This window comes from Corvus kubaryi, unplaced genomic scaffold (genome assembly GCF_017639235.1).
Source record: "Corvus kubaryi isolate FWS band 111438036 unplaced genomic scaffold, C.kubaryi_AGA036_p1.0 37391, whole genome shotgun sequence".
In the NCBI taxonomy this organism is placed as follows: domain Eukaryota; kingdom Metazoa; phylum Chordata; class Aves; order Passeriformes; family Corvidae; genus Corvus; species Corvus kubaryi.
In genome coordinates this window covers 10,774,926-10,789,543 of record NW_024581130.1, presented here as the reverse complement: position 1 = coordinate 10,789,543, position 14,618 = coordinate 10,774,926, and the positions used below count along the sequence as shown (strand labels likewise).

The window sequence follows — 14,618 nt, the reverse complement described above, 5'->3', positions numbered from 1 at the left end:
GGTTCCTCTCCATATGACCTATGACACAAACACTTTAAGGAACATTTATGTCACTGGAAACAGCTTGTCTGATGAATCAAAACAGACTCAGACTGGTTCTAATAGCTCTGAAGTCATGGAAAGCTGTGGTTTAATACTAATACCAGCTTTACTTGAATCCCCTCTCTGCAGCACTGAGCTGAGTGGCTGGAAATACAGCCCTGAAAATCATTACTAATTAGGTAAAACGTTAGCAAGGCGCTATTTGGATATTTTGATCTTAAAGCAGCTTAATTCCAGGATTAGCTGGCACTAATCCTTTGCTGCAGGACTTGTAAGGTGTGCTGAGACAGGATTCAGTTGTGCCTTGTGCGTCAAACCCCCTCTGTGAAGAACCAGTTTTTCACTGCTACCAATACACAGAGTTCAGAAAAATGCTTCCTCATAGTTTTGGTTTTAACTGGCCTTTGGAACATCAGTTTCTAAAGCTGGGCTTGGTTTGGTTCTGCACAACACCAAGCATGACAGTAAGGCTGAAATCTGAGCTGTCCTCTGGACATCACCAGAGCCCTCACTCACTTGGCAGCTGGCAAACGTCTCTCGTGGCCTTCCTGGTGCTCCTGCCCCCTCTCCCTAGCTTGTCTGACTCCCTGTTTTACCCATCTTCTTCCTGGAATGATGAAGCAGTGGTGTGGAGCTGGGCAGCATTTAAGACAAAAAGGTTGTCTCAGCTCCTGCTGTGAGGACATGGGTCCCTGAGAAGGTGCTGCAACAGTTCAGGCTCAGCATGGATGCTGTGACCAACTTCCAGGGATCAGAGTTTTGTAGAGCCTCACAAAACCTCTTTGTTTTTTACTTCTTTTCTCTGTTACATCAAACTAAGGCTTCCCATTCTTGAGGTCCTTCCCAGCTCTTATCTTCCACACTGCTCACCTGCTCTGAGTGGGGGCTAGCGGATAGGTTTGAAAAATCAGAACATTGATAAACTTTTCCATAAAATCACAGAATCCCAGAATGGTTTGGGTGGTAAAGAACCTCCTCTTGTTCCACCCCCTGCCATGGACAGGGACACCTTCCACCATCCCAGGGTGCTCCAAGCCCCATCCAGCCTGGCCTTGGACACTTCCAGGGATCCAGGGGCAGCCACAGCTGCTCTGGGCACCCTGTGCCAGGGCCTCACCACCCTCCCAGGGAACAATTCCTTCCCAATATCCCATCTGTCCCTGCCCTCTGGCAGTGGGAAGCCATTCCCCCTTGTCCTGGCACTCCAGGCCATTGGCTAAAGTCCCTCTCCAAATACCATGCTGTTTTTTTCCCCCTCGCCTCTAGGAATATTCCGAAAGGATAAGAAACTTACATGGAAACCAGCTTTACTCGGAATAATTCATATTTGTGTGTACATAGATTTACTGTCAGTGTGAATTAGAAGTAACACAGCCTTGGGCAGATTCACAATCGCTTTATATGTTCCAAAATTGCCAATGGCAGCAACAGCCAAAGCATCCTTTCTTGGTTGTGTTGTTTCTTCTTGATCTGCTGGATGTTCCTGATTTCCTGCCTGGAAAGCAGGAGTAGGTGCAAGGCCACTGCCAGGGTAGGTTGTAGCCTGTTAACACAGATCTGTTTGCCCTCCATCCCTGTGCACAAACAGAACTGCTGGGCAAACTTGCTGAGCCACAGTGCTGAATCATTCTCTGCCCCCCAGACTGGAATTCTTTGACCTTGGAAGAGGCCATGTCCCCACCATGACCTATAACATGCTCATGAATCTGCTTTAGTCCAGCCCTGGCACACAGGCACTGGATAATCCTTGGCTGGTTTCAGTGTCCCTGCCATTCCTATAAAAAGAAAAGTGAAGCATGGTCCTCAAGTCCCCTTTCCTCTTAGATCTTCCCCATGGAACATGTGTGCTTCCTGGCTGAGCACCAGACACTTGGAGTCTGAGAGACAGAGACGGAGAAACCTGGGATGGGCACTGACCTGAACCTGTTCTTGGGGTGAGGAATGGTGTAAATGACATTTCGGATGTGTGCTCTGGAAACTATGCAGGAGGATAAAACTGACAGTCAGAAACTGCCTGTGAGATGGTTTAAAGGAAGGTTTGGTGTCCAAAAAAGAGCAATGGAGTTGGGGAAGGGGCTGGAGCATTAGGAGCAGCTGAGGGAGCTGGGAAAGGGGCTCAGCCTGGAGAAGAGGAGGCTCAGGGGGGACCTTGTGGCTCTGCACAAGTCCCTGACAGGAGGGGGCAGCCAGGGGGGTGTGGCATTTAAGTAAAACCTTATAAAATGAAGGCCTTGTTGCCTTTGTAAAATTATGGCTCAGGCCTGTTACTTCAGCTAGAGGACTGTGAGAAAAGTCTGTGATTAATTAGTTTTTACCCGTGAGAGTGTAGTATCAACAGAAACATGCAAGTTAAGCAACAGAAGGAGAAAAACAGCAGTATATCCACACTTGTTATTTTTCTGAATGCTTGAATGCTTATGCTCTAGGTAGCCAGTGGTAGCACATGGAAGTTAGTAATGGCCAAGGAGTCTATTGCAGTAGTTTAGCTGCACACAATGAGTGTGTAACACGAATGATGACATACAAAAGGTGTATAAAAGAGGCTGCTTTGTTTGATAAACAGCTTTTTGCCCTTTGTCCAAGGCACTGTCCGTGTGTGTCGTGACTGCCTCAACAGTGACAGGGGGCGGTCAGGCTCTGCTCCCAGGGAACAAGGGACAAGACAAAACAGCCTCAAGCTGTGTCGGGGAGGTTCGGGTTGGATATTACGGAAAATTTCTTCCCCCAGAGGGCTGGCCAGCACTGGCACAGCTGCCCAGGGCAGTGGTGGAGTCCCCATCCCCAGAGGGACTTAAAGCTGTGTGGATGTGGCACCTGGGGACATGGGATAATGGTGGCCTTGGCAGTGCTGAGGGAACAGTGGGGCTCCACGATCCTACAGGTCTTCTCCAACCTCAGTAATTCCATGATTCTATGGTTCTGGTCACATGTCTGAGCTGGGAGTGTTAACGGTGCTTTTAAGCCTCGCTCATTTTGATTCACACCTGTTCATGTAAAAGAGCAGCAGGAGCTGCTGTTAAACCTTTCCACAGCTGGAAGTTCATTTTTAGGAAGGTCATTAGGATAGATGCACACATCTTAACAGCATTTCATCCTGCACATTGGGCAATGGTAGGAAAACGGGAGGAGGTGTATTTTAGCTGCTCATCTCTGAAACAACATGCCAGTGGTGTGTTTTCCAAGCACACCGATTTCCTGACTTTGGGAGCAAACAGACTGCTCTCCTTCGCCTCAGTGACGTCAGACAGCACCAGGCACCTGCTCTTGTGTTGTGGCTTCAGAGTACAGGGCGCTTTAGGGGTATTAGATGTTAGGAAGGAATTCTTGACTGTGAGAGTGATGAGACCCTGGCACAGGTTGCCCAGAGAAGTGTCCAAGGCCAGGTTGGACGGGGCTTGGAGCAAGCTGGGATAGTGGAAGGTGCCCCTGCCCATGGCAGGGGGTGGCACTGGATGAGCTCTAAGGTCCTTTCCCACCCAAACCATTCTGGGATTCTATTCCTTACATTGAAAATAGGAGGTGCTGGCTCTCCATCCCTGGCTGTGCAGGACATGTGGCACGTGTGAAAGGGGAGCTGTGGAAGGCAGGAAGTGCAGCTTCATGCACCTTTGAAATAGGGTAATTGGCAGATTGGGGGAATTTCCTAGAGAGATGCTTTCAGATGCTGTGCTGAATTCAGGGATCAGCACAGAGCCTGGTCACTGCTCCTCTCCAGCCATTCCTGACCTTTCAGCCGTTCCTTGGACAGATGGGCAGAAAACAGCATGGGAGGAATGAGCTACTGTCCTGGTCTCTGGACGGCCCTGTCCAAGGGAGGTGCTTTGTCCAGCAAGCAGCTCTCTCTGCTGGTTTTTAAGCTTTTGCTGTGGCCAGGTCTGCATTTAATCTCTCTTGGCTCCTTACATTTTGCTGTAGGAAATTCATCCTGGAGAATAGTTAAGAAGAAAGAAGAGCAGAGCAAAGATTCTCCTAATTATCCATGTCTGTTAGTTCAGTGCGATAAAAACAGGAAGTGTTTTAAAGTATTTTACCTGCAGGCTGTCATCTGAGCCTGTAATGCACAGGTTACCAAACACAAAGACTCATTTATTCCTAAAAAAGCCATTTCCCTCTCCAGAGGGTACATATCAAAGTGCACCAAAACAGGATCCTGGTGCTGTTTCTCTTGTGAGGAAGCTGATCCCCCTCAGGAGACCTTTCCCAAGGCTAAGAGAAGCAGCCCAGTCATGTAGGTGAAAGGCCAGATTGGCAGATCAGTTTTCCCGAAGACCTTCCTGGCCCCACAGCTTCCTCCTCTAAAGGCTCCCAGAGCAGGATTGCTTTTCTCAGTGCTTCATGGGCACAGCCCAGCTCTGCACTAGTTGGGGAGAAATGTGTGTTTCTTTGTACGCTGAAATTGCTCATCTTCTAGTGCTGCTGGAACATCTGGGACAAAGCCAGGCTGCGGGGAGGCTGCAGGCAAAGCACAGAGGCGATGACACTGCTTAAACCAGGGCTTTTCCTCTCATGGGCTGCTGCTTTGGGGTCCCTGCAGGCAGCTGAGCCTGGCCCACCCCATTTATCATGGAATCACAGATGATTTTGGCTGGGATGGACCTTAAAACTCATCCAGTGCCACCCCTGACATGGGCAGAGACACCTTCCACTATCCCAGATTGCTCTAAACCTCATCCAGCCTGGCCCTAAATACTTCTAGGGATCCAGGGGCAACCACAGCTTCTCTGGACACCCTGTGGCAGGTCTTCTCCACCCTCCCAGGGTGGAGACTACCTTGGACTACAAGGACTACCTTGTCCTTTCAGCAGGCTTAAGATTTGCTGTGAGAGAGCATTTCCTTTCCACTGTGAGGAGATTTGGTCTTCAAGGTTCTGCAAATTATAAAGTAAAATAATAATTGAAAGCCAAAATGCAGTCAGGTCCCAGTGACTACACCACTGTCATTCCTTTGTCTTCATACAGGGAGACTTGGCTGAGGATGGATGCTCACAAGTTCAGAGGTCACACACAGGAGCCCTGTTCCAGGACTCGGATTGTTCTCTTTCCCATTGGGGTGGTTTTTTCTGTGTCTCCCAACTTGTCACCCTCTGCACAACCCTGTGGTTTGCCACGACCTGAAACCAAGCACAGGGCAGAGCTCTCACAGCTGGTCTCTTCTCTCCCCAGAGCAGGAGTGGAGCAGTGCCCAGAGGAATCCCCTACCGAAGACCAAATCATCCCCGGCCCATTCCCGACCTCTCAGAAGAGGAAGCCAAAAGAATCGCCAGGATCTTCTCTGCTCAGCTCTCCAAGAAGGAATAGTGTTGGCAACAGACCGTCCACGGCAGAGCTTCCTAAGCCATGGCCGGCTGCATTGGGAAAGGCTGAGCCCTCCAGTGAAGGGGAGGTGGAGGCCACAGCTTTCAGGCTCTGTTTTTAGTTTGCCTAATTGGTTAGTTAATTGAAGTCCCCTATTTAGAAGGGCTTAAAACCTGTGGTCACCCACGGGGAGCTGCATCTTGCAGGGGCAGGTCCCCACGGAGACGCACCCCTGTGGGTAATCCATGACCTGTTACCTGCTCGCCAGGTAATCCAGTTTTAGGATTTATTCCTGTGAAATGGCCCTTTCAAAAACAGTTGGTGGGCAGCACAGTTCTCGGTTTCCACAGGTGCCCAAAGGGCTTGTGTGAACACAGGCCAAGGGCACTGTAAAATCTGGCGGGTGTACAAAAGAGGGTGACTAGAAAGATGAGACTTTTATATTTATATTTAAATTATTTTTGTACACTTTTCAGAGAACAGACTTTGATGCCAACAGAACTCAGTTATTTTTGTACTGCTCTCTCCAGTTTGTTTCAATAAAAATCCCCTGGTTTCTTGTCAGCCCTTGCAAAGTGTCCCGATGCCAGGGCAGGAACCTTCCCTCAACAGGGGACAGGCATCTCTGCCACGTGAGCTTGTAAGTCAGAGAAATGCTGCTGGAAGCTGGGGTGGCCAGGAGCACGTGGAAAGATCACTGCTTTGCCAGGGAATTGAGTATCACCGTGCAGCACAGCCCACGTGGGACGGGTCACTTCCAATCTGAGCTGCTTTTCAAACCATGCATGGAATTCAGGATTTAAGCAGCCAAAGGATCAGCATCCCTTTTTTCTCCCACTTGTGCAGTGTTGTTTTTCCCAGGAGCCACCCTGAATGCGTAATTCACTGCTGGCACAATTTGCCCTGTGCTTGTGGCCCCTTTCCCTGCCCTTGCTGCGTCAGGATGGGAGGTGAAGGTGCCCAGTGTCCCCTGGAAGGACAGGAGTGACGTGCAGGCTGCTTTCTCCTGATGGCATCTCCAAAAAAACTCAGGCGGAATGCCAGCTGGACTGGGATTACTGTCACAGAGGAGGTCACAGCATTGGCCCCTGAGATGTATCTTGGGCCCGAGGTAAACAGGTAAACAGCGTCTTCCTTTCAGGTTTAGGTCAGCAGTGGAGCCGGGCAGGAAAACAAGGCAGGAGCCGTCTGGAGAGGGGCATCAGTGCCAGGCAGCTTTTGTCTGGAGCCTGAGGGATGGAGCGACGGTGGCTTCGGGGTGTCAGGACCACATCAAGTTCCCCTTGTGCAAGGCAAGCTCAGGTGCAAGTGCGGAGGCTCACAGCACATCCTGAGGGCCCTTTCTGTGTGTGGTGCTAATGAGCATCAAGGGTTAAACACAGAGTTGTTTTAAAATGGGGGAAAAGGGGCATTTCTTCACTCCACCTTGGCCTCTAGCCTCTTGTCCTGAGCCCAGTAGCCCAGTCCCTTCTGGCAGCTTGAGACCCAGCGCCCTGCCACGCTCCCAAGGGCAACACAGGTTTGGTGGTGGATTTCACTCCAAGTGCTCACCCGGCCCCTGCTCCACGTGAGCTTGGGGAACACGTTCCACCATGCAGAGGCAATCCTGCTGGGAGCACAGCAGCTGTCTGGGATGGACTGTGGTCCATGGTCTGTTGTCAGGCAAAGGGATTCAACCTGCCCTGCACAAAGATCTCAGTGCTGCACTGCCTCCAAACCACTTGCTGTAAAGCCTTGGGGCAAGGGTTTTCTGCATCTTGTCCTTGCCGGAGTAGTTTTAGGGTAAAAACCTCCTCAGTCCTATGCAGGGGGTCTGGGCAGGACCCTTCTCCCCATGCCTAAGCCCTGTGAGGAGAGCAGAGGGCTGAAACAGCCACCTCATCACGGGTGCCAGGTGACCCAGTCCCATCAACTCAAATGCCACCAGGGGAACACTGTCTTTCTGTCACCCGATCCGTGGCTGCTGGAATGTCCTCCTGGGTGCTATATAAGGGTGGGGCCAGCTCGGCTCTCAGGGCACTGCCTGTGCAAGGCAGGAGCTGGAACACTGTGCCGAGGTTCCTATGGTGAGGCCACGGAGGGACATGGCTCTGGGCAGTTCACTCTGGGGAGATAATCTCTCCCAGCAACCCCCGTTATGGGTGGGATAGGGAAGGGTGGGCATTGGTGAATCTCCATGCTGAGCAAGCCCTGTGCCTCAGTTTCCCCGGGATAGAAGTGAGGAGACAGGGCAGGATACGGTTTTTGAAATGGACCAAAGCCATCGAGAGCCACCATGGCACATCATCACCTCCGTCGCCGAGCAGGACACCCACAAGAAGCCCCATCCTGATGCGCTCTCCCGGCTCCTCCACAAACCCCTCCTCTCTTCCAGCCCCTCTGCCACCATGGTGGGTCTGAAGCCCCCCGAGGTGCCCCCGCCAGCCGCCGTGAAGTTCGTCAGCGCGGGGATGGCCGGCTGCATCGCTGACCTGTTCACCTTTCCCCTGGATACCGCCAAAGTGCGGCTGCAGGTACGATCCGCCGGGCCCCCAAAACCCTGTGGGCAAAGGGAGCCCATGCCAGCTCTAGCACAGAGCTGGTGGCGCTTGGGGAGGAACAGAAGGTGGGGTGACATAGTTGGCACCCCACAGATCCAGGGCGAGGTGAGGATCCCCCGGACCATCAGCTCTGTGGAATACCGGGGTGTTTTGGGGACACTGAGCACCATGGTGAGGACAGAGGGAGCCCGCAGCCTCTACAGTGGGCTGGTGGCTGGGCTGCAGCGCCAGATGAGCTTCGCCTCCATCCGCATCGGGCTGTATGACTCTGTGAAGCAGCTCTACACCCCCAAGGGCGCTGAGAGTGAGTGTGCAGGCAGTCTGGACATCCCTGCACACCCCCTTCCTGATGCACAGCCCTCTCCCAGAGAGAAGCTTACCCTGGGGGGCACAACTCCCCAAGATGACCCTCTGTGAGGCACCACGGGCCACTCACCCTGGGGTCCCCGCAGGGCCGGTGGTCCCTGCAGGGCCAGGAGCCCCAATACCTGCCCTCTCCAGACACAGGCATGGTCGTGAGACTCCTGGCTGGCTGCACCACGGGAGCTGTGGCCGTGGCCTGTGCCCAGCCCACCGACGTGGTCAAGGTCCGGTTCCAGGCCAGTGGGGCACTGTCAGACAGTGCCCGCCGGTACAGCGGCACCATGGATGCCTATCGCACCATCGCCCGGGAGGAGGGGTTCCGCGGGCTCTGGAGAGGTAGGAGCAGACAGGGATGGGCATGGGAAAGGGATGGGGTGGGAATAGAAATGGAAACGGGGACGAGGAAGGGAAGAGGTATGGGGACAAGAAGGAGGACAGCAGGGTTTGGGCACCTGCCCAGGGTGCTCCAGGAGGGGCTGTGACCAGCATTCCCAATGCTACCACCCTCCTGCCCAGGGACGCTGCCCAACATCGCCCGCAATGCCATCATCAACTGCGGGGAGCTCGTCACCTACGACCTCCTCAAGGACGCGCTACTGCGGGCACAGCTCATGACAGGTGAGGACGGCATGGGGGGACATGGCCAGGTGCCATCCCTGTGCCCGCAACATCCAAGCCCCGGCTCTTCCCCACCTTTAGACAACGCCCCATGCCACTTTGTGGCCGCCTTTGGCGCTGGGTTCTGCGCCACAGTGGTGGCATCACCGGTGGACGTGGTGAAGACGCGGTACATGAACGCCAGCCCCGGGCAGTACCGCAACGCCCTGAGCTGCCTCCTAGCCCTGCTCATGCAGGATGGCCCCGCCGGCCTCTACAAGGGGTGAGTTGAGCACCTGCAAACTCGCTGCGATGACTGCACGGATCCGTGGCATTGAACCCCAGATATTCCAACCCACGTGCTGGGCTTTGGGGATGGGCATGTCCCCGGCAGGTCCCCTTCAGCACTGCTTTTCCCGGCACAGCTTCGTCCCGTCCTTCCTGCGGCTGGGCTCCTGGAACGTGGTGATGTTTGTGTCATACGAGCAGCTGCAGCGCGCCATGCTGCTGGCACGGCCGGCCCTGGCGTGAGCCCTGCGGCGCCTCTCGCCGGCCCAGCGAGGCTCAGCATCAATTACATTAATTGCTGAAGCGCTGGGGGGCAGTGAAGCCACACGCTCGGGGAGGGACACGAGAGACGAAGGAGAAAGGATGCTGTTTGAGGAGAAACATGGGAGAACTGAGGTTTTCAGAGAGGAATTTTAAGGGACAAAGGAATAAACGTTTCTTGGCTTTCCGGCCAGGAAGAGCAGCGCTTCCCAAGAGCAGTGGTATGGGCAGGTGGGACCAAGCTGAGGGCCAGAGAATCCCTGTTATTCCTTACTGGCGCTTCTAATAAACCGCCCCTATGGGGTCTGATCACAGCGTGGCTCAGGGTTTCTTTACCTTTTTGGGGGGTTGAAGGTCATTGTCCCAGCTCCACACGTGACACCAGTCAGGCTCACATTCTCTACCACTTTTGGTGCACTGAACATTTTCCCCTTAATCCCTAATTATTCAGGTCTGTCGCAATCACCAGCAGCATCTCCAACCTTTTGCCCTGCCAAGGCGGCAGCAGATCCCTGACCCTCGCCAATCACGTTAAAGCCTCAAATGGTCCCTTTTTAGGACAGTGAAAATGTACATCCTAAGCAGGAGAGGACACAGAATTCTCTTTCCCTGTTTATCAAGCACAAGACACCTGGGAATTGCTTTCTTCCTATGGGTAACTGGCAGGAACAGGATTTCCTCTGTCATCACTCCAGCTGTAGCATCGTCATTTGTCACAGATACTCAGTTCTGTTTCAAGGACTCCCATCAGAAATTTGGTTACTGTTATCAGAAGCAAATCCCCAAGGCGGTTTTCACTCCCTGGAAAGAGCAGCAATGACCTAGGACAGCTGCTGCCACAGGAAAAGCTGGCGCCGCGGTACCCGCAGGCGGTACCCGCAGGGGCGGGGCCCCGCGATGGGCGCTGCACCGGCGGCTGCGGTTCCGCCCCCGCGTCCGCCCGAGCGCGCCCCGGGGCGCGGAACCCGCGGGGCGCTTTCCTTCGGCGGCCCTGTTTCCGCTGTGCCAGCGGCAGCTGCGCCAGGAACGGGCTGTCCTGAGCCAGGGATGGGGAAAATCGCCGGGAACGAGCGACCGGTGCCTTCAGGTGAGTGGGCGGAAGGGAGAGGGCTGCGCAGGGGTCACCTGGATCCGGTGGGATCCGCAGGGGCACGTGCGTTCTTTTAGCACTGGTACCTGGGACCCAACTGCAGTGTGGGACGAGTTTGTCCCGAGACTTGAGGCTCTCTGGGATCATTTTTCATGGAATAAAGCTCGTGCCGCGTTCCCAGCTGCGATGACAACGTTTTGTGGGATGGGCTGAGCTCTGTTTCCTGGGAAGCAGCGGGATGGGTGTCCCTGTGCCCACTCCCATGGGTCGCAGCGAGAAGCTGCTCCTGTCGTTACGGCCGAAGGTGAGTGGGAAAAACTGAACAGTCCTGAAGGAAACCGATGGAAAAACAAGTTTTGTTTGGTTTTGGACTAGACATTTTCCCCCTGACCCCACCTGATCTCTGTGTTCTGCCTTAGGAACCAGGAACAGGAGAGGGAAGGGGGAATGGGGACAAAAACAATTCGTTACTCCTAAAGGGACGAGTTTATTTGTATTTATTTCCTGACCCACCTGGAATGATTTGGGTCTCAGGAGGCACCTGGGAGCCTCCTGTTGTGTCCTGGGTGGGGCCGTGGTTATAAAAGGGGTAAAGGATCGGGGAGGGGGATGGTGGAAGGTAGAGGAGCAATATCTTGGGCCAGTGACACCTTGGGGATTTGCGTCTGGAAATGGCCTGATGGGAGTCCTGGAAACAGAACTGAGAAATGAGAATACTGCAGCTGGAGTGCTGAGAATGGAGAGGCTGTAGTGAGCGTTGTCTGGTGAGCCTCCTGATGTCCCATATCTAATGCTGTGCTGTCACCAAGTCTCCTCATTCTGACTTAAACTGTCTTGAAATATGCTTAAGTTACAAATTGGACTACAACACGCACACGGGAAGCTTCATGCTCCTAAGGGAATGCTTTAGGGATGTGCAGCTTCCGAGCTGCACAAATCATTCAGGCTCCCACAGAAACCTGTTGGGCTGTGGTTCTGGGGCAGGAGTGTCAGAAAAGTGGTGTCTTCAGTGCCACCTTACTAGTGATTTTCCTTGGAGCTCTCAAGATCAGGATGAAATGGTGTTCATGCCCCACTGGGAAAGCATGGAGCAGGATCAGTGTTGTAGCTGTGTGTTTTTCCTGCTGTCTGCACTCTCTCAAGGATGCCCTGGAGTGCTCTGGCTCAAGGCAGGATAATCTGTGTGTAAGAACTTCCCATGCCTGTCTGTGCAGCTGGGTCAGTCACTGGGTGTCCCATGGAATCCCTGAAGTTGGAAAAGCCCTTTTGGATGCTGAAATGCCCCAAGGACAAACCTTCCCAAGCTGGAAGCAAAGCCAGTGGCAGGGAGGGGAATCCAAGAGGGTGGTGGGAAAGGCTTTCTACCAGGTCTGGACACCCTCAAGGCAGGGGTGATTTTTAAATGTCTGTCTGCAGCAGCAGCTCCCTCCCTACCTGAGAGCTGCCTCAGCTTGGATGAGTGTGAGGATATCCAGCTCTTGCTTAGGGCTTGGAGCATGGCGGGGTGCAGAACTCATGTTAAACCTTGTTTAAACACTTCTAATATAAAAATATATTAAAACGGAGACATTTGAGGAAATAACATACAAAAGTCTATTGCATGCATAGGTACAAGCTGTCTTTATTAAAGATTCGTATTGATGGATGTTTTGTCAAACAACTCTGAGGGCAGAATGTGTCCAAAAAGCTTTGTTAACCCCTTGTCTTCTGCTGGTAGGGCAGTGTCTTACCCCAGTTCTTGAGGGCTCTGTGGAGATTCCTGCCTGGAGCAGGGTCACCCTTTGAGGATGAGCCACAGAGATTCGGTCATTGGACTGGGTGAGGATCTATTTCTACTTAGTAATTGTTTTTGCTGCCTTTAATGTCATGGCTGCAGCGTTCATCAGATATCAGGCCCTGCTCCAGCAGTTACAGCTCCTGTGCTGGGCAGGGAACACTTCTGGGGAAGGGCTTTCAGTCTCATCAGTGTCCATTTCAATCAATAATTTGTTTTATTTCCATCAGTCTCTCCAGTTTGCCGCCCTCGGTCCCACGGACAGAGCTGTGTAAAGGTTCGAACTCATCTGTACAAAGTCCTGCCAGTGCTTCCAGCAGCAGGTGCTGGAGGCATCAAGAGCTGCTTTTTGAGCCTCGAGCTTTACAGAGGGTGACAAACTCTGCCCTCAAGAATCTAATGTTTATATTGATCCTACAGCTGGATAGTTCAGGTAGCAGGCTTTAGAGTCAGTTCTAATGACACAACACAGGTTTTGTCCCACAAAGACCAGCTGAACTTCTTGAGATAGCACACAGATGATGCACTGGGACTTTGGGGTCAATAGTAAGTGTTGCCAGGTAATTCTTGTGAGATTGAGCTGAAGTGATGTTATGGTTGAGAGCTGCATCTCCCCTGCTCCCAGCAGAGGAGGCAGAGCTGGGACAGGATAGCTCCTCCATTCCTTGGTTCCACCACAGTCCCGTGTGTTCCTTCCCGGGGCTGCTGCGGGCATTGGTTCTGTAAGTGACGGATAAAAATTCTGCTTACCTTTGAATCTTACAGGAGAGCTGCACTGAATGTCGCAGGAAAAGGTGGAAAGGGGTTTCGGGCGGGGCGGCGGCTGCAGTTCCGCCTCTGCCCACCCGAGGGCGCTGCGCCCGCAGCGCCGCTCCGCGCCCGCCCCGCGCGCCTCGGGGTCCCCGCGGTGGCCTCGGGGCGCCGGGCGGGGGCCGCGGCTGAGGCCAGGATGAGACACGGCGGCTGAGCTCTCGCTGCCTGGAGCCTCCACACCGGGCCCTCGGGGCAGCAGATCCTGCAGGGCGAGATGGTGCCTCTTCCCATGCCAGTGGCCCTCCCTGCTACGAGCTGCCCAGCTGTCAAACTCTGCCTGCTGTTATATTGCAGGTCTGCAGCAGTGCTCAGGCTCGAAGAGTGGCTTAAGGGTTTGTGAGAGCACAACGGGAAATAGATAAATCCTCTCCAGTAGGTTGAGGGCTGTCTCATTAAATTCGAGGCTCCTGGAATTGATGAGTACCGGATAGGGACCACAGGGGAGGAAAAGGGGCGGTACATGAGAAGGGAAAGTGTCTGTTGCACTGAGGATGTTGTTACACGGCGCCTGGTCCTTTCTGCGGGGAGTTTCACCGAGGATGTTGTTACAGGGTAAATGGCCCTTTATGCCAGATGTTCTGCTGTGGATCTTGCAACAAGGGACCTGATACTTTATGTGGAATGTACTACTGTGGATGTTACAACTACCTGATCTTTCACGTGGGAAGTTTTATGGAGGATGCAGTTACAAGGTAAATGGTCCTTTATGGGGGAAGTTTTACTTTCGTGTCAAAAAGCCTTGGGACTGCTCGGGAATGCAGTGTGGGATATTTGACCTTTGAAATGGGTCCCGTTTGGGTACAAAATACTCATTTTAAAGTGGTTTGGGGTTTTTCTCACCTCGGAGGAGTGTGAGGCTGACTAGTCAGGTTGGTGTCTGACAAGGGGAGGGTGTTCTGGGTTCCAGCAGTACTGCAAGGGCTGCTGCTTTGGGGCATAATAAGGAAACCAGCAATATTCCTGCTGTGCAAATGTGGCTGGGAGTGGAACAGCAAGCAGCAAAGCTGGGCTTTGCTCCTTAAATCCCAGAACCCCTGGGTTTAAATTCCATCAGCCAGAGGAGGGAATGAACCCTGGTGCCAGCCATCCTGGGGGCATTGGACAGGAGTTACCAGCTTCTCTGTTATCAGTTGCTTCCTTGATCAGAGAGAGCAGAAAATGAAGCAGGAAGGGGAGCTCATTTTGTTTCTGTGAACTCCAGGCTTGGGGCAGCTGCAGAGCAGTTCGGTTTCAAATAACCCTGCCCAAATACAGTCAGCTTGAACCTCTCTTGGGCACTTTTGGATCCTTCTGTGCCACTTCTCTGATCCTTTACCTGAAAGGTGTGGGTTCAGAAACACCTGCCTACTGGATGGTATTTTACATGTACAATTTTTTTTTTCTTAGAAAAGCCATCAGGTGTAATGAAAATCTATTCATTGTAAAAACCCTGTGGAAAACAGGTGGTTGGTACACTACTTGATATTAGCTCTTGGGCTTTTCTTCTTCTTGAACCTGTTCTGAAGAGGACCCCTAAACTGGAAAATTGAAGCGGGGGGGGGGGGGGGGGGGGGGG

General features: G+C 53.0%; 2 protein-coding genes and 1 long non-coding RNA gene across 8 annotated transcripts in view; all 3 read left to right on the top strand.

The window, feature by feature from the left end:
- C2CD3 (C2 domain containing 3 centriole elongation regulator) overlaps positions 1 to 5,901 on the top strand; it is a 38,741-nt gene extending 32,840 nt beyond the window's left edge. For 2 of the 3 annotated variants that reach the window (XM_042037925.1, XM_042037924.1), the window contains exon 33: positions 5,211 to 5,901. In XM_042037925.1, the coding sequence (XP_041893859.1) occupies positions 5,211 to 5,483 (273 nt within the window). In that variant the 3' untranslated portion in view covers positions 5,484 to 5,901. Of the gene's footprint in view, positions 1 to 5,205 lie in introns of all 3 variants that reach the window. The other variant, XM_042037926.1, reaches the window with a different exon arrangement.
- A 100-nt stretch (positions 5,902 to 6,001) lies between these two features.
- Positions 6,002 to 9,700, top strand: UCP3 (uncoupling protein 3). Of its 4 annotated transcripts, XM_042037930.1 has the most exons (7): positions 6,002 to 7,403; positions 7,712 to 7,850; positions 7,971 to 8,181; positions 8,379 to 8,576; positions 8,757 to 8,858; positions 8,940 to 9,120; positions 9,263 to 9,700. In XM_042037930.1, the coding sequence occupies exons 1-7, from the start codon at positions 7,255 to 7,257 to the stop codon at positions 9,366 to 9,368; spliced, it is 1,086 nt and encodes a 361-aa protein (XP_041893864.1). In that variant the 5' UTR covers positions 6,002 to 7,254; the 3' UTR covers positions 9,369 to 9,700. The 4 variants fall into 4 exon arrangements, with proteins under 4 accessions (XP_041893864.1, XP_041893861.1, XP_041893865.1 ...); XM_042037927.1 differs by having other exon boundaries at positions 8,757 to 9,120; XM_042037931.1 differs by having other exon boundaries at positions 6,002 to 7,850.
- A 589-nt stretch (positions 9,701 to 10,289) lies between these two features.
- The window catches only part of LOC121669251, an 8,436-nt gene continuing 4,107 nt past the window's right edge, over positions 10,290 to 14,618 (top strand). The window contains exons 1-2 of the long non-coding RNA XR_006017675.1: positions 10,290 to 10,473; positions 13,615 to 13,755. This is a non-coding gene — a long non-coding RNA (uncharacterized LOC121669251). The remainder of the gene's footprint in view (positions 10,474 to 13,614; positions 13,756 to 14,618) is intronic.

Bases quoted from the DNA above. Each gene is read 5' to 3' on its own strand.
- UCP3 (XM_042037927.1), top strand. From the start codon at position 7,255: ATGCCACCAGGGGAACACTGTCTTTCTGTCACCCGATCCGTGGCTGCT. The intron at 7,851-7,970 runs GTACGATCCGCC...GGCACCCCACAG, and splicing joins CCGCCAAAGTGCGGCTGCAG to ATCCAGGGCGAGGTGAGGAT. The intron at 9,121-9,262 runs GTGAGTTGAGCA...TTCCCGGCACAG, and splicing joins CCCGCCGGCCTCTACAAGGG to CTTCGTCCCGTCCTTCCTGC.